At 40.1% G+C, this 19,269-nt stretch overlaps 1 protein-coding gene across 1 annotated transcript; it reads left to right on the forward strand.

The window, feature by feature from the left end:
• The first annotated feature begins 584 nt into the window (after positions 1-584).
• LOC119496432 (cell surface glycoprotein 1-like) lies at positions 585-19,263 on the forward strand. Its single transcript, XM_037783730.1, has 10 exons — positions 585-653; positions 4,504-4,659; positions 6,606-6,722; positions 8,312-8,428; positions 10,194-10,310; positions 11,943-12,059; positions 13,790-13,906; positions 15,857-15,973; positions 17,688-17,804; positions 18,769-19,263. The coding sequence occupies exons 2-10, from the start codon at positions 4,541-4,543 to the stop codon at positions 18,995-18,997; spliced, it is 1,167 nt and encodes a 388-aa protein (XP_037639658.1). The 5' UTR covers positions 585-653; positions 4,504-4,540; the 3' UTR covers positions 18,998-19,263.
• The last annotated feature ends 6 nt before the right edge of the window (positions 19,264-19,269 follow it).

Below are 19,269 nucleotides of genomic sequence, written 5' to 3' on the forward strand. Positions count from 1 at the left end.
GTTTCTTTTCTTTTTCTGTAGCTGCTTGTTAATGTTGTATTGATTAATACATGGACATTTGTGATTATATTATTTTACTCTATTGGTGATCTATCAATTTGTAACCCCATCCTATACAATTATGCTTAAATACCAATAACAAATTGATCACAAAAAAAACGGGTCTATTGTGGGTCTCAGAGGGTTAATTCAGCCTGTTCAAGCCAAGAGAGATTCTTATAACACATCATGTTAAATGTGAACACACATTGAAGCTATAGCCCCATCATTTATTATATCTTCAACTGTGCAATACTGATTTAACAGTGCAATAATTTAGTGCAGTAATTCAATAATCTGGTTTACTCCGGCATTAACACTGCATTTATTTATACAGAACATTTAAACTAATATTCTTATTTTACACTATTCTTGCATTCTTATAAATGCATTTATATTATTTGCATGGATCCTATTTTTCAGCATTATTATTTGCACTGTTGTTATATATGTTTCTTATTTATACTTTCTTATGATTTCTCTATTTTTATATATTTATAATCAAGAATATTTCTGATTCTGATATTTATTTCCTTGCAGGAGAGAGGGAAGTTGGTCCCAAAGTGTCTGCTGTATTTCTCCCCTCCACCTTACAGAAGGAGCTTCATTGAGCTGTGAGTTCACTCCACCACAGAGTGGGAGGGTGGAGGGGCGGGTTGGAACTGGGCAGAAGTCAGTTGATTTCCAGTAAATGGAGAGAGGAGGAGCCACCCTGACGGTGTTATGTAAGAACATGAGAACAGAGGGAGGGACCATGAAAGTGAAAGTAAAGTTAAGTGCGCAGTTTATTTAACACAGACTCCATTTTGAGAAAACGAGGCAGAGAGGTGAAAACTGAAGACTGAAGACTGAAGCAGAGTGAGTGTTAATCCAACATTTTATTACTTTACTGTCAAAGTGTCTGAGTCAGTTTCCTCCCTGTGGACTGTAGAGGAGAGAAATGTTAGAATGATCTCAACAGTTTGATTCTTCTGTGAACACAAAGTCATGACTGGATGAATAATCCTCATTAAAGCTGCTGTAACCCAAGAAAACAAGAAAACAAGAAAACAAGAAAACAAGAAAACAAGAAAACAAGCAGAGATTAAAACAGAAGTGACCAGAGGTCTGTACTATGAATTCAGTTCAACACACCCAGAGTATCTTCTCCTTATCTGGCTTCACAAAGGCTTCTGACACAGAAGCCTTATGACACAAGGAGCGTCAGGAGCACGTGGCGTCTGCGTGGCATGGTGGCTGCATGGAGTGGTGGCTGTGTGATTCCCACCTGCTGCCTGTCTGCTGCTGCTGCTGTCAGCTCTTTCTTTCTACATAGAGTTTGCCTTTTAATGGCCATTTAATTTCATTATAAATATCATTTATATTTATTTTAGACAGAGAAAGGTTAAGAAACGTGGTAATTTGTAAATAATAGTAATAATCCACCATTAAAACCCTGTACTATATACATTCATGTTCTAGAACACTCTCCGGCACATATTTCAGAATAAAAGCCTTGTGTTAACAAATGAAGGAATTCTGTCCACAGAAAAAAATGTTTGAGGGCTTTTATTTTGAAATAAAGCAGGAAATGTTGATTTAAAAATAAGTCTTTACTTTGTTTTCATCTCCATAACATTTTCTATAGATAGAGACAGTGAAGGTGAATTATAAATATATCTATTAACAGTATATTAACATCATATCAGCTACATTACTACAGTTTACATGTCTGGATATCTGTAGAATATGTCACTGACAGTGAAGGTGATCTATTGACTGTATATTAACATCATATCAGCTACATTACTACAGTTTCAAAGCCCTCAAGCGTTTTTTTCTGTGGACAGAATTCCTTCATTTGTTAACACAAGGCTTTTATTCTGAAATATGTGCCGTAGAGTGTTCTAGAACATGAATGAATATAGTACGGAGTTTTAATGGTGGATTATTACTATTAATTACAAATTACCACACGTTTCTTAACCTTTCTCTGTCTAAAATAAATATAGATGATATTTATAATGATGTTAAATGGCCATTAAAAGGCAAACTCTATGTAGAAAGAAAGAGCTGACAGCAGCAGCTGCAGACAGGCAGCAGGTATGAATCACACAACCACACAGACACCACGTGCTCCTGACTAGTGATGTCCAGCTGAAGCTTCATGAAGCATTGAAGCTTTCCAGCAAATTGGTTCAGAAAAGGGTTCATTTCATTCCTCGAGGCTTCATGTGCACGAAACCACCTGGTGGCCAAAGAGTGTAAAACAGGCAGATATGATCTGAACCATGTGATCTGTGATATACTGTATTTAGAGCCAGTAAAGGCTGTTAGGAATGAATATAAACAATGAAAAAACATATATATATTACCATGTAATCCATTTATATCTATATAATATATAATATATAATACAATGTCTATGTTCTAGTAAGTATATTATGAGCATATAACATACATGTATAATAAACTGTAATTGTTTTATGAGTAATGCATCTTATATGTGTAAACCAATCCTTTGATCAATAATTGTATTGTGGTGTAATATAATATAATAATGGCAGGAGGTGTAATATTAGTGTTCTGTGTTATTGGTTTAAGCAGTGAAGAACTGAACCACTTCCTGAACCACTCCCTGGCAGCCTCTCACACTAGACCTGCACGATATGAGGAACATCTGCCATGTGCAATAACACTGTTCAGTACTGCGATGACGATATGACTTGTGATAAATAAACAAATATTGAAGTTTGTATATTAGCTAAACATATACATATACTGTATTTAAAATATAACTAGGCTAAATGTTGTTTCCAGAGCAGCAACAGTAATGTTTACAACAGCAAAGTCACTCTAAACTCCATGGAAATGAAAATACTAAGTGAAGTTTATAAAGACTGAAGAACACAGACATCAGTCAGTATCAGTCCTTCCTCCTGTCCTCTGTCCTCCTGTCCTCCTCCCTCTGCTGCAGTAACGTTAGGGCTGATAGAGGGAAGAGGGGCTGTTTGGTTTCAGTCAGCTGATGAGTTTACAGGTTAGATATGTGACAAACTGACCTAAACAGTGAGACTACACAGCCTACTGCAGCTTTAGTTTCAGCTGGTGTAGCCGAGTAATAAAATAATAATACAGAGGCTCACAGCGCATCACCGCTTCACGTCTTCCGTTCCTTCACAATAACCTCCCCGGACACTGAACACTGGATCACTGCACGTCATTACAGTTTGCTGTTGGCTGCCGAGCTAACGCGGTGTGCAGAATGAAACGTCGCTTTCCTGTAACCGTGTCATCATGTTTATGCTTGTTGAACAGGAGTAATAATAATAGTGTCTGGGCTTTACACTTGCAAAGTTTTATTGAACTTAGGAGCAGTTGTCTCTGATCATCTAATCATCTGTTCACTGACTGACTGACTGTGTGTTGATATGAGCGGAGAGCTCCGACAGCGCAGCAGAGGAGAGGATGCAGCTTTAGCCCGACGGCCAGTTTAATACCTAGTTACGTTAACCATCCCTAAATATAATGATTTTTATGATTCATCGTGTTTCAGACAGCCTTTTGTGATGTGTTCATCACGCATGTCCATATGATGACGAAGAAAATATGATTTATGGGTCAGCCTTCACTGTCATCACCTTCACTGTCTGTTGCTGCTGTGAGACGCGCGGCACGGGTCAAAAATAGGCGAGACCTCTATTCTCTAGAAGAGACGCTGCTGAGACGCGTGTGAGACGCAGTGTGGCTGCTCTAACCTGTTAACACGGACGCCCAAATAAAAAACAACAGGTAAATCAACCCAGGGTTTCTCAGTCTGGCTGTGAGCGCGTTCACAGGAACAGGGAGGTGTTTGCAGTTTATGACCAATCACAGACATGGACACGTCTACTGACTGCAGACAGACAGACAGACAGACACATTTAACAAAGGAAGATTAAACTATATTAGACAATAATGAAGAAGTTAAACACATAATCCAGACTAACAGTAACTCAGTTGAAGCTGCCAGATGCAGGAAGAACAGCTGGTGAATGAAAAAACTCCCGATGTGTGAATGAGTAAATTAACAGACTTATTAATTTAACGAAACACTCAAAAGTCAGATGAAGTTGTCTAGATATAAATAATTTGTATCAGTGTAAAGGTTGAGAGTGTTATACTTCATTATGTCCTTTATCAAGTAAAGTGGCGTCTATGAGTATTTCAGCCTTCTTTCAGCTGCGTCACGTCTCCGGCGGTGTGAAACGGACTCAACAGGAAGTTAAAACATAAATATAAAAACATAATTCAAAGCGGTAAACACCCACAGCATAAATCCAGCTGTCCTTCCTGCATCTGTCAGTTTAAACTGTGTTGTTTTTCGTAGTACAGCCCTCTGGTGGAGTGCTGTGTGTGTGTGATAGAGAGAGAGGGTGTGTTACTTCCTGTTCTCTCAGTTGCGCCTGTGACATGTACTAACTTGTTTCCTCTTCATGTTTACAGTCAGTGTCTGACTTCAGATCAGAAGATAATTGATTGTATGGAGGAAGAGGAGGACAGAGCAGAGTCTCTAGTCTCTGGCCGTCTGTCTATGAAGAGAGACCGGTCCATGTGGATTCCTCCAGACTTCAGTGATGAACCTGGACCCTCAGACACAAAGTAAGAGACTGTTTTTACTGTGCACTGACCTGGTGGATGATGATGCATTGAGGATAAAGACTAAATGTTCTGCTAAAAGATTTCTATTCCTGATGCAGAACTATTAGTGCAGATACTGTTTCAAACTAAGATGGATCTTAGTCTGGGTTTTATAGCCACAAAGTACTGCTTGTATTTCTGTAACAAAACACCTGAGAACCTCCATTTCACAATTTACACTTCATGAAAATATTCATATTTCTGCCTGAACGTTGAAGTCGCTGTAAAGATTTACAACTATTCAAAATCTGAAAGAATGTGCTTCAAATGTGTAATTCATTTCCTCATATTTGTCCTCAACATACTGTGTTGGTTTGACTTCTCCTAAAATCAGCTGTTATGACAGCTTCTTTGAAGTGGGGTTGTACGTATACTCCCGTGTTCTGGGAAGTCAAATTACTGCTTTTGTGAATGGAGTCTGGTGGCTTTGAAGAGAGCGATATAACGGCTTCAGCTCCCCGTCAGAAAGGGCTGTCTGACGGCGAGGTAAAGGGCTGTCTGACGGCGAGGTAAAGGGCTGTCTGACGGCGAGGTAAAGGGCTGTCTGACGGCGAGGTAAAGGGCTGTCTGACGGCGAGGTAAAGCAGCTGTGGACGGGAGCAGCAGAAAAACGTGTTTTAGCCACCTAAAAAAAAAAAAAAAAAATCCATTTATGTATAAACTATATTTAGAATATTTTCTCTGCTTTACCTCGCCGTCAGACAGCCCTTTACCTCGCCGTCAGACAGCCCTTTACCTCGCCGTCAGACAGCCCTTTACCTCGCCATCAGACAGCCCTTTACCTCGCCGTCAGACAGCCCTTTACCTCGCCATCAGACAGCCCTTTACCTCGCCGTCAGACAGCCCTTTACCTCGCCATCAGACAGCCCTTCACCTCGCCATCAGACAGCCCTTTACCTCGCCGTCAGACAGCCCTTTCTGACGGGGAACTGAAGCCGTTATATCACTGTCTTCAAAGCCACCAGACTCCATTCACAAAAACAGTAATTTAACCTCTCAGAACAGGAGAGTAGCTGGTCTACCGCTGCATCCATCGGTTAGTTAGTTTGTGTTATTGTGTGACTTTCTGATCTGAACTAACGTGGCGTCCACAGCAGTACATCGCTTAGCTTCCTGCCGCTACTCCTGTCTGCTTCTCCTGACTGGGAGCACGCCGACCGCCATCTAAGTTACTGTATTAATACACTGACTATAAGGATGTATATATACTGTATTAATACACTGACTATAAGGATGTATATATACTGTATTAACACACCGACTATAAGGATGTAATATATACTGTATTAATACACTGACTATAAGGATGTATATATACTGTATTAATACACTGACTATAAGGATGTATATATACTGTATTAACACACCGACTATAAGGATGTATATATACTGTATTAATACACCGACTATAAGGATGTATATATACTGTATTAATACACCGACTATAAGGATGTATATATACTGTACATGTAGCAGTGTCATCATGTAGAAACCTACGTCAGGTCACGTTGTAGAACGTTTTTAGAAGGTCTTGAAGGAAAGCAGCATTTTGACGCTAAAACATTCGTACGTAGAGTTCAGATTTGAATACATAAGGAACACCACTGGGAAGATACAGAATGATATAAAAACAAAATTATGCCATGATTTTGTTGATTGTGTGTTTGTATATTAAATTTCTACTAAAATGTATTTACTAACTGAAGTTGAACACACTTTTCGTGACACAAAGAGAATTAATTTGTGCATTCTTCCTCTTCGTATCTGTGACAGCTGTCAGTCACCCAGAAAAGCTGTAATCTAAGAGGACTAATACAAACTTTAAACCACATTATTGACAGTAGCGGGAGTTTGTGTGTTTTTCAAGGATTCATGTGATCTGAATAAAATCATCTTGGTGTTTTCAGAGTTCAGTCCAGACTGAGAGCAGAGTCTCCAGCACCCAGCTGTCTGTCTATGAAGAGTGACGGGTCCATAGGTCAACCTGTGAACTTCAGTGATGAACCTGGACCCTCAGAGTCAAAGTAAGAGACTGTTTTTACTGTGCGCTGACCTGGTGGATGATGATGCATTGAGGATGAAGACTAAATGTTCTGCTAAAAGATTTCTATTCCTGATGCAGAACTATTAGTGCAGATACTGTTTCAAACTAAGATGGATCTTAGTCTGGGTTTTATAGCCACAAAGTACTGCTTGTATTTCTGTAACAAAACACCTGAGAACCTCCATTTCACAATTTACACTTCATGAAAATATTCATATTTCTGCCTGAACGTTGAAGTCGCTGTAAAGATTTACAACTATTCAAAATCTGAAAGAATGAGCTTCAAATGTGTAATTCCTTTCCTCATATTTGTCCTCAACATACTGTGTTGGTTTGACTTCTCCTAAAATCAGCTGTTATGACAGCTTCTTTGAAGTGGGGTTGTACGTATACTCCCGTGTTCTGGGAAGTCAAATTACTGCTTTTGTGAATGGAGTCTGGTGGCTTTGAAGAGAGCGATATAACGGCTTCAGTTCCCCGTCAGAAAGGGCTGTCTGACGGCGAGGTAAAGGGCTGTCTGACGGCGAGGTAAAGGGCTGTCTGACGGCGAGGTAAAGGGCTGTCTGACGGCGAGGTAAAGGACTGTCTGACGGGAGCAGCAGAAAAACGTGTTTTAGCCACCTAAAAAAAATAAAATCCATTAAAGTCAACACTATATTTAGAATATTTTCTCCACTTCACCTCGCCATCAGACAGCCCTTTACCTCGCCGTCAGACAGCCCTTTCTGACGGGGAACTGAAGCCGTTATATCACTGTCTTCAAAGCCACCAGACTCCATTCACAAAAACAGTAATTTAACCTCTCAGAACAGGAGAGTAGCTGGTCTACCGCTGCATCCATCGGTTAGTTAGTTTGTGTTATTGTGTGACTTTCTGATCTGAACTAACGTGGCGTCCACAGCAGTACATCGCTTAGCTTCCTGCCGCTACTCCTGTCTGCTTCTCCTGACTGGGAGTACGCCGACCGCCATCTAAGTTACTGTATTAATACACCGACTATAAGGATGTATATATACTGTATTAATACACTGACTATAAGGATGTATATATACTGTATTAATACACAACTATAAGGATGTATATATACTGTATTAATACACTGATTATAAGGATGTATATATACTGTACATGTAGCAGTGTCATCATGTAGAAACCTACGTCAGGTCACGTTGTAGAACGTTTTTAGAAGGTCTTGAAGGGAAAACAGCATTTTGACGCTAAAACATTCGTACGTAGAGTTCAGATTTGAATACATAAGGAACACCACTGGGAAGATACAGAATGATATAAAAACAAAGTTATGCCATGATTTAGTTGATTGTGTGTTTGTGTATTAAATTTCTACTAAAATGTATTTTCTAACTGAAGTTGAACACACTTTTCGTGACACAAAGAGAATTAATTTGTGCATTCTTCCTCTTCGTATCTGTGACAGCTGTCAGTCACCCAGAAAAGCTGTAATCTAAGAGGACTAATACAAACTTTAAACCACATTATTGACAGTAGCAGTAGTTTGTGTGTTTTTCAAGGATTCATGTGATCTGAATAAAATCATCTTAGTGTTTTCAGAGTTCAGTCCAGACCGAGAGCAGAGTCTCCAGTACCCATCAGTCTGTCTAGGAAGAGTGACGGGTCCATAGGTCAACCTGTGAACTTCAGTGATGAACCTGGACACCCAGACACAAAGTAAGAGACTGTTTTTACTGTGCACTGACCTGGTGGACGATGATGCATTGAGGATGAAGACTAAATGTTCTGCTAAAAGATTTCTATTCCTGATGCAGAACTATTAGTGCAGATACTGTTTCAAACTAAGATGGATCTTAGTCTGGGTTTTATAGCCACAAAGTACTGCTTGTATTTCTGTAACAAAACACCTGAGAACCTCCATTTCACAATTTACACTTCATGAAAATATTCATATTTCTGCCTGAACGTTGAAGTCGCTGTAAAGATTTACAACTATTCAAAATCTGAAAGAATGAGCTTCAAATGTGTAATTCATTTCCTCATATTTGTCCTCAACATACTGTGTTGGTTTGACTTCTCCTAAAATCAGCTGTTATGACAGCTTCTTTGAAGTGGGGTTGTACGTATACTCCCGTGTTCTGGGAAGTCAAATTACTGCTTTTGTGAATGGAGTCTGGTGGCTTTGAAGAGAGCGATATAACGGCTTCAGTTCCCCGTCAGAAAAGGGCTGTCTGACGGCGAGGTAAAGGGCTGTCTGACGGTGAGGTAAAGGGCTGTCTGACGGCGAGGTAAAGGGCTGTCTGACGGTGAGGTAAAGGGCTGTCTGACGGCGAGGTAAAGGGCTGTCTGACGGCGAGGTAAAGGGCTGACTGACGGGAGCAGCAGAAAAACGTGTTTTAGCCACCTAAAAAAAATAAAATCCATTAAAGTCAACACTATATTTAGAATATTTTCTCCACTTCACCTCGCCATCAGACAGCCCTTTACCTCGCCATCAGACAGCCCTTTACCTCGCCGTCAGACAGCCCTTTACCTCGCCGTCAGACAGCCCTTTACCTCGCCATCAGACAGCCCTTTACCTCGCCGTCAGACAGCCCTTTCTGACGGGGAACTGAAGCCGTTATATCACTGTCTTCAAAGCCACCAGACTCCATTCACAAAAACAGTAATTTAACCTCTCAGAACAGGAGAGTAGCTGGTCTACCGCTGCATCCATCGGTTAGTTAGTTTGTGTTATTGTGTGACTTTCTGATCTGAACTAACGTGGCGTCCACAGCAGTACATCGCTTAGCTTCCTGCCGCTACTCCTGTCTGCTTCTCCTGACTGGGAGCACGCCGACCGCCATCTAAGTTACTGTATTAATACACCGACTATAAGGATGTATATATACTGTATTAACACACCGACTATAAGGATGTAATATATACTGTATTAATACACTGACTATAAGGATGTATATATACTGTATTAATACACCGACTATAAGGATGTATATATACTGTATTAATACACTGACTATAAGGATGTATATATACTGTACATGTAGCAGTGTCATCATGTAGAAACCTACGTCAGGTCACGTTGTAGAACGTTTTTAGAAGGTCTTGAAGGAAAGCAGCATTTTGATGCTAAAACATTCGTACGTAGAGTTCAGATTTGAATACATAAGGAACACCACTGGGAAGATACAGAATGATATAAAAACAAAATTATTCCATGATTTAGTTGATTGTGTGTTTGTATATTAAATTTCTACTAAAATGTATTTTCTAACTGAAGTTGAACACACTTTTCGTGACACAAAGAGAATTAATTTGTGCATTCTTCCTCTTCGTATCTGTGACAGCTGTCAGTCACCCAGAAAAGCTGTAATCTAAGAGGACTAATACAAACTTTAAACCACATTATTGACAGTAGCGGGAGTTTGTGTGTTTTTCAAGGATTCATGTGATCTGAATAAAATCATGTTGGTGTTTTCAGAGTTCAGTCCAGACTGAGAGCAGAGTCTCCAGTACCCATCAGTCTGTCTATGAAGAGTGACGGGTCCATAGGTCAACCTGTGAACTTCAGTAATGAACCTGGACCCTCAGAGTCAAAGTAAGAGACTGTTTTTACTGTGCACTGACCTGGTGGATGATGATGCATTGAGGATAAAGACTAAATGTTCTGCTAAAAGATTTCTATTCCTGATGCAGAACTATTAGTGCAGATACTGTTTCAAACTAAGATGGATCTTAGTCTGGGTTTTATAGCCACAAAGTACTGCTTGTATTTCTGTAACAAAACACCTGAGAACCTCCATTTCACAATTTACACTTCATGAAAATATTCATATTTCTGCCTGAACGTTGAAGTCGCTGTAAAGATTTACAACTATTCAAAATCTGAAAGAATGTGCTTCAAATGTGTAATTCCTTTCCTCATATTTGTCCTCAACATACTGTGTTGGTTTGACTTCTCCTAAAATCAGCTGTTATGACAGCTTCTTTGAAGTGGGGTTGTACGTATACTCCCGTGTTCTGGGAAGTCAAATTACTGCTTTTGTGAATGGAGTCTGGTGGCTTTGAAGAGAGCGATATAACGGCTTCAGCTCCCCGTCAGAAAGGGCTGTCTGACGGCGAGGTAAAGGGCTGTCTGACGGCGAGGTAAAGGGCTGTCTGACGGCGAGGTAAAGGGCTGTCTGACGGGAGCAGCAGAAAAACGTGTTTTAGCCACCTAAAAAAAATAAAATCCATTAAAGTCAACACTATATTTAGAATATTTTCTCCACTTTACCTCGCCATCAGACAGCCCTTTACCTCGCCGTCAGACAGCCCTTTACCTCGCCGTCAGACAGCCCTTTACCTCGCCGTCAGACAGCCCTTTCTGACGGGGAACTGAAGCCGTTATATCACTGTCTTCAAAGCCACCAGACTCCATTCACAAAAACAGTAATTTAACCTCTCAGAACAGGAGAGTAGCTGGTCTATTGCTGCATCCATCGGTTAGTTAGTTTGTGTTATTGTGTGACTTTCTGATCTGAACTAACGTGGCGTCCACAGCAGTACATCGCTTAGCTTCCTGCCGGTACTCCTGTCTGCTTCTCCTGACTGGGAGCACGCCGACCGCCATCTAAGTTACTGTATTAATACACTGACTATAAGGATGTATATATACTGTATTAATACACCGACTATAAGGATGTATATATACTGTATTAATACACCGACTATAAGGATGTATATATACTGTATTAATACACTGACTATAAGGATGTATATATACTGTATTAATACACTGATTATAAGGATGTATATATACTGTACATGTAGCAGTGTCATCATGTAGAAACCTACGTCAGGTCACGTTGTAGAACGTTTTTAGAAGGTCTTGAAGGGAAAACAGCATTTTGACGCTAAAACATTCGTACGTAGAGTTCAGATTTGAATACATAAGGAACACCACTGGGAAGATACAGAATGATATAAAAACAAAGTTATGCCATGATTTTGTTGAGGTGTGTTTGTATATTAAATTTTCTAACTGAAGTTGAACACACTTTTCGTGACACAAAGAGAATTAATTTGTGCATTCTTCCTCTTCGTATCTGTGACAGCTGTCAGTCACCCAGAAAAGCTGTAATCTAAGAGGACTAATACAAACTTTAAACCACATTATTGACAGTAGCAGGAGTTTGTGTGTTTTTCAAGGATTCATGTGATCTGAATAAAATCATCTTGGTGTTTGCAGAGTTCAGTCCAGACTGAGAGCAGAGTCTCCAGTACCCTGCTGTCTGTCTATGAAGAGTGACGGGTCTATAGGTCAACCTGTGAACTTCAGTGATGAACCTGGACCCTCAGACACAAAGTAAGAGACTGTTTTTACTGTGCGCTGACCTGGTGGACGATGATGCATTGAGGATGAAGACTAAATGTTCTGCTAAAAGATTTCTATTCCTGATGCAGAACTATTAGTGTAGATACTGTTTCAAACTAAGATGGATCTTAGTCTGGGTTTTATAGCCACAAAGTACTGCTTGTATTTCTGTAACAAAACACCTGAGAACCTCCATTTCACAATTTACACTTCATGAAAATATTCATATTTCTGCCTGAACGTTGAAGTCGCTGTAAAGATTTACAACTATTCAAAATCTGAAAGAATGTGCTTCAAATGTGTAATTCATTTCCTCATATTTGTCCTCAACATACTGTGTTGGTTTGACTTCTCCTAAAATCAGCTGTTATGACAGCTTCTTTGAAGTGGGGTTGTACGTATACTCCCGTGTTCTGGGAAGTCAAATTACTGCTTTTGTGAATGGAGTCTGGTGGCTTTGAAGAGAGCGATATAACGGCTTCAGTTCCCCGTCAGAAAAGGGCTGTCTGACGGCGAGGTAAAGGGCTGTCTGACGGTGAGGTAAAGGGCTGTCTGACGGTGAGGTAAAGGGCTGTCTGACGGTGAGGTAAAGGGCTGTCTGACGGCGAGGTAAAGGGCTGTCTGACGGTGAGGTAAAGGGCTGTCTGACGGCGAGGTAAAGGGCTGTCTGACGGCGAGGTAAAGCAGCTGTGGACGGGAGCAGCAGAAAAACGTGTTTTAGCCACCTAAAAAAAAAAAAAAATCCATTTATGTATAAACTATATTTAGAATATTTTCTCTGCTTTACCTCGCCGTCAGACAGCCCTTTACCTCGCCGTCAGACAGCCCTTTACCTCGCCGTCAGACAGCCCTTTACCTCGCTGTCAGACAGCCCTTTCTGACGGGGAACTGAAGCCGTTATATCACTGTCTTCAAAGCCACCAGACTCCATTCACAAAAACAGTAATTTATCCTCTCAGAACAGGAGAGTAGCTGGTCTACCGCTGCATCCATCGGTTAGTTAGTTTGTGTTATTGTGTGACTTTCTGATCTGAACTAACGTGGCGTCCACAGCAGTACATCGCTTAGCTTCCTGCCGCTACTCCTGTCTGCTTCTCCTGACTGGGAGCACGCCGACCGCCATCTAAGTTACTGTATTAACACACCGACTATAAGGATGTGTATATACTGTATTAATACACCGACTATAAGGATGTATATATACTGTATTAATACACTGACTATAAGGATGTATATATACTGTATTAATACACCGACTATAAGGATGTATATATACTGTACATGTAGCAGTGTCATCATGTAGAAACCTACGTCAGGTCACGTTGTAGAACGTTTTTAGAAGGTCTTGAAGGAAAGCAGCATTTTGATGCTAAAACATTCGTACGTAGAGTTCAGATTTGAATACATAAGGAACACCACTGGGAAGATACAGAATGATATAAAAACAAAATTATGCCATGATTTTGTTGATTGTGTGTTTGTATATTAAATTTCTACTAAAATGTATTTACTAACTGAAGTTGAACACACTTTTCGTGACACAAAGAGAATTAATTTGTGCATTCTTCCTCTTCGTATCTGTGACAGCTGTCAGTCACCCAGAAAAGCTGTAATCTAAGAGGACTAATACAAACTTTAAACCACATTATTGACAGTAGCAGGAGTTTGTGTGTTTTTCAAGGATTCATGTGATCTGAATAAAATCATCTTGGTGTTTTCAGAGTTCAGTCCAGACTGAGAGCAGAGTCTCCAGCACCCAGCTGTCTGTCTATGAAGAGTGACGGGTCCATAGGTCAACCTGTGAACTTCAGTAATGAACCTGGACCCTCAGAGTCAAAGTAAGAGACTGTTTTTACTGTGCACTGACCTGGTGGATGATGATGCATTGAGGATAAAGACTAAATGTTCTGCTAAAAGATTTCTATTCCTGATGCAGAACTATTAGTGCAGATACTGTTTCAAACTAAGATGGATCTTAGTCTGGGTTTTATAGCCACAAAGTACTGCTTGTATTTCTGTAACAAAACACCTGAGAACCTCCATTTCACAATTTACACTTCATGAAAATATTCATATTTCTGCCTGAACGTTGAAGTCGCTGTAAAGATTTACAACTATTCAAAATCTGAAAGAATGTGCTTCAAATGTGTAATTCATTTCCTCATATTTGTCCTCAACATACTGTGTTGGTTTGACTTCTCCTAAAATCAGCTGTTATGACAGCTTCTTTGAAGTGGGGTTGTACGTATACTCCCGTGTTCTGGGAAGTCAAATTACTGCTTTTGTGAATGGAGTCTGGTGGCTTTGAAGAGAGCGATATAACGGCTTCAGCTCCCCGTCAGAAAGGGCTGTCTGACGGCGTGGTAAAGGGCTGTCTGACGGCGAGGTAAAGGGCTGTCTGACGGCGAGGTAAAGGGCTGTCTGACGGCGAGGTAAAGGGCTGTCTGACGGGAGCAGCAGAAAAAACGTGTTTTAGCCACCTAAAAAAAATAAAATCCATTAAAGTCAACACTATATTTAGAATATTTTCTCCACTTCACCTCGCCATCAGACAGCCCTTTACCTCGCCATCAGACAGCCCTTTACCTCGCCATCAGACAGCCCTTTACCTCGCCATCAGACAGCCCTTTACCTCGCCATCAGACAGCCCTTTACCTCGCCATCAGACAGCCCTTTACCTCGCCGTCAGACAGCCCTTTACCTCGCCATCAGACAGCCCTTTACCTCGCCGTCAGACAGCCCTTTACCTCGCCATCAGACAGCCCTTTACCTCGCCGTCAGACAGCCCTTTACCTCGCCATCAGACAGCCCTTTACCTCGCCATCAGACAGCCCTTTCTGACGGGGAACTGAAGCCGTTATATCACTGTCTTCAAAGCCACCAGACTCCATTCACAAAAACAGTAATTTAACCTCTCAGAACAGGAGAGTAGCTGGTCTACCGCTGCATCCATCGGTTAGTTAGTTTGTGTTATTGTGTGACTTTCTGATCTGAACTAACGTGGCGTCCACAGCAGTACATCGCTTAGCTTCCTGCCGCTACTCCTGTCTGCTTCTCCTGACTGGGAGCACGCCGACCGCCATCTAAGTTACTGTATTAATACACCGACTATAAGGATGTATATATACTGTATTAATACACCGACTATAAGGATGTATATATACTGTATTAATACACCGACTATAAGGATGTATATATACTGTATTAATACACCGACTATAAGGATGTATATATACTGTATTAATACACTGACTATAAGGATGTATATATACTGTATTAATACACAACTATAAGGATGTATATATACTGTATTAATACACTGATTATAAGGATGTATATATACTGTACATGTAGCAGTGTCATCATGTAGAAACCTACGTCAGGTCACGTTGTAGAACGTTTTTAGAAGGTCTTGAAGGAAAGCAGCATTTTGATGCTAAAACATTCGTACGTAGAGTTCAGATTTGAATACATAAGGAACACCACTGGGAAGATACAGAATGATATAAAAACTAAGTTATTCCATGATTTAGTTGATTGTGTGTTTGTGTATTAAATTTCTACTAAAATGTATTTTCTAACTGAAGTTGAACACACTTTTCGTGACACAAAGAGAATTAATTTGTGCATTCTTCCTCTTCGTATCTGTGACAGCTGTCAGTCACCCAGAAAAGCTGTAATCTAAGAGGACTAATACAAACTTTAAACCACATTATTGACAGTAGCAGGAGTTTGTGTGTTTTTCAAGGATTCATGTGATCTGAATAAAATCATCTTGGTGTTTTCAGAGTTCAGTCCAGACCGAGAGCAGAGTCTCCAGTACCCAGCTGTCTGTCTATGAAGAGTGACGGGTCCATAGGTCAACCTGTGAACTTCAGTGATGAACCTGGACCCTCAGAGTCAAAGTAAGAGACTGTTTTTACTGTGCACTGACTTGGTGGACGATGATGCATTGAGGATGAAGACTAAATGTTCTGCTAAAAGATTTCTATTCCTGATGCAGAACTATTAGTGCAGATACTGTTTCAAACTAAGATGGATCTTAGTCTGGGTTTTATAGCCACAAAGTACTGCTTGTATTTCTGTAACAAAACACCTGAGAACCTCCATTTCACAATTTACACTTCATGAAAATATTCATATTTCTGCCTGAACGTTGAAGTCGCTGTAAAGATTTACAACTATTCAAAATCTGAAAGAATGTGCTTCAAATGTGTAATTCATTTCCTCATATTTGTCCTCAACATACTGTGTTGGTTTGACTTCTCCTAAAATCAGCTGTTATGACAGCTTCTTTGAAGTGGGGTTGTACGTATACTCCCGTGTTCTGGGAAGTCAAATTACTGCTTTTGTGAATGGAGTCTGGTGGCTTTGAAGAGAGCGATATAACGGCTTCAGCTCCCCGTCAGAAAGGGCTGTCTGACGGCGAGGTAAAGGGCTGTCTGACGGCGAGGTAAAGGGCTGTCTGACGGGAGCAGCAGAAAAACGTGTTTTAGCCACCTAAAAAAAATAAAATCCATTAAAGTCAACACTATATTTAGAATATTTTCTCCACTTTACCTCGCCATCAGACAGCCCTTTACCTCGCCATCAGACAGCCCTTTACCTCGCCGTCAGACAGCCCTTTACCTCGCCATCAGACAGCCCTTTACCTCGCCGTCAGACAGCCCTTTACCTCGCCGTCAGACAGCCCTTTACCTCGCCGTCAGACAGCCCTTTCTGACGGGGAACTGAAGCCGTTATATCACTGTCTTCAAAGCCACCAGACTCCATTCACAAAAACAGTAATTTAACCTCTCAGAACAGGAGAGTAGCTGGTCTATTGCTGCATCCATCGGTTAGTTAGTTTGTGTTATTGTGTGACTTTCTGATCTGAACTAACGTGGCGTCCACAGCAGTACATCGCTTAGCTTCCTGCCGGTACTCCTGTCTGCTTCTCCTGACTGGGAGCACGCCGACCGCCATCTAAGTTACTGTATTAATACACTGACTATAAGGATGTATATATACTGTATTAATACACCGACTATAAGGATGTATATATACTGTATTAATACACCGACTATAAGGATGTATATATACTGTATTAATACACTGACTATAAGGATGTATATATACTGTATTAATACACCGACTATAAGGATGTATATATACTGTATTAATACACTGACTATAAGGATGTATATATACTGTACATGTAGCAGTGTCATCATGTAGAAACCTACGTCAGGTCACGTTGTAGAACGTTTTTAGAAGGTCTTGAAGGGAAAACAGCATTTTGACGCTAAAACATTCGTACGTAGAGTTCAGATTTGAATACATAAGGAACACCACTGGGAAGATACAGAATGATATAAAAACAAAGTTATGCCATGATTTTGTTGAGGTGTGTTTGTATATTAAATTTTCTAACTGAAGTTGAACACACTTTTCGTGACACAAAGAGAATTAATTTGTGCATTCTTCCTCTTCGTATCTGTGACAGCTGTCAGTCACCCAGAAAAGCTGTAATCTAAGAGGACTAATACAAACTTTAAACCACATTATTGACAGTAGCAGTAGTTTGTGTGTTTTTCAAGGATTCATGTGATCTGAATAAAATCATCTTGGTGTTTGCAGAGTTCAGTCCAGACCGAGAGCAGAGTCTCCAGTACCCATCAGTCTGTCTATGAAGAGTGACGGGTCTATAGGTCAACCTGTGAACTTCAGTGATGAACCTGGACCCTCAGACACAAAGTAAGAGACTGTTTTTACTGTGCGCTGACCTGGTGGACGATGATGCATTGAGGATGAAGACTAAATGTTCTGCTAAAAGATTTCTATTCCTGATGCAGAACTATTAGTGCAGATACTGTTTCAAACTAAGATGGATCTTAGTCTGGGTTTTATAGCCACAAAGTACTGCTTGTATTTCTGTAACAAAACACCTGAGAACCTCCATTTCACAATTTACACTTCATGAAAATATTCATGTTTCTGCCCGAACGTTGAAGTCGCTGTAAAGATTTACAACTATTCAAAATCTGAAAGAATGTGCTTCAAATGTGTAATTCATTTCCTCATATTTGTCCTCAACATACTGTGTTGGTTTGACTTCTCCTAAAATCAGCTGTTATGACAGCTTCTTTGAAGTGGGGTTGTACGTATACTCCCGTGTTCTGGGAAGTCAAATTACTGTCCGTTGTTCCCCTTTAATACAAACTCATCACTTTCTGCAGCTACTTCACTGTAAATGTCCTCCATTAAAGAGAGATGATTATGTCCTTTACTGATTCACAGTCACTTTGGCAGTTTAGTTTGAGTTAGTTAGGTTTAAACTGAGGTTGGAAGTGATCTAAATATTGAGGTAGACCAGCAGTCTAAGACACACATCATGTAACACGGGTGCTCTGGTGTTCCTTGTTAGAATAGAATAATATCAGTGTTTTAATAATGGCCGTTGTTCCCCTTTAATAAACAAACTTCAGCCAGATCACTAAATGTTTAATAAGACAGTCAGATAGGAAAAGCAGCTAATTCTTGTTTATTAAAGCAGGAGATTTAAAATAAAGGAACATTTTCATTACAGACTGAATGCTGAATTCAGTAACAACACTTTAACTCTTCTCTGTGACCATCTGAGCTTCAGTATCGGCCAAGTCTTGATATTCTTCAACAACAATCAACAAATGATTTTAGTAATAAAATCATGTCTCCACAGAGAGAAGAAGAGGAGTCATGCTTCTGTGGAGGAGCCGATGACCATATGGAGAGGTATGACATCACTGTTCTATCCATTCACACTGATGAAAGGGGAGTTATTTTCTTGCCTTTGTCGCATAACAATACATGCTCATGGGGGATCTCTTGTTGGGTCTCTAAATTATAGAGTACGGTCTAAACCTGCTATATATGAAAGGCATCTTAAGATAACTTCTGTTATGATTTGACGCTATATAAAAATTAATTGAACTGAACTGAACAGGAGCCACAGACTTTGAACAACATTAGCGTTCCTGCTACAGTCTCCTTCTCTAACTTACAAACATCTTGTCCTGCAGAGCAACTTGTTGAAAAACTATTAAAAATAAATATAAAAACTACTTTGACGTTAGTTTTGACTTCCAGAAGGGATGATGACTTTATAACCTTTACTTCTTTATTTGTTGTTATATTGATTATTTTCATATTGGCATTGGAAATAATTAGTTTCTGTGTTTTG

The sequence above is a fragment of the Sebastes umbrosus genome, chromosome 1 (genome assembly GCF_015220745.1).
Source record: "Sebastes umbrosus isolate fSebUmb1 chromosome 1, fSebUmb1.pri, whole genome shotgun sequence".
Lineage (NCBI taxonomy): Eukaryota > Metazoa > Chordata > Actinopteri > Perciformes > Sebastidae > Sebastes > Sebastes umbrosus.

Excerpts from the sequence above, each read along its gene's own strand:
- LOC119496432 (XM_037783730.1), top strand. The coding sequence starts at position 4,541 with ATGGAGGAAGAGGAGGACAGAGCAGAGTCTCTAGTCTCTGGCCGTCTG. Across the intron at positions 4,660-6,605 it reads CCTGGACCCTCAGACACAAA|AGTTCAGTCCAGACTGAGAG; the intron begins GTAAGAGACTGT and ends TGGTGTTTTCAG. Across the intron at positions 13,907-15,856 it reads CCTGGACCCTCAGAGTCAAA|AGTTCAGTCCAGACCGAGAG; the intron begins GTAAGAGACTGT and ends TGGTGTTTTCAG.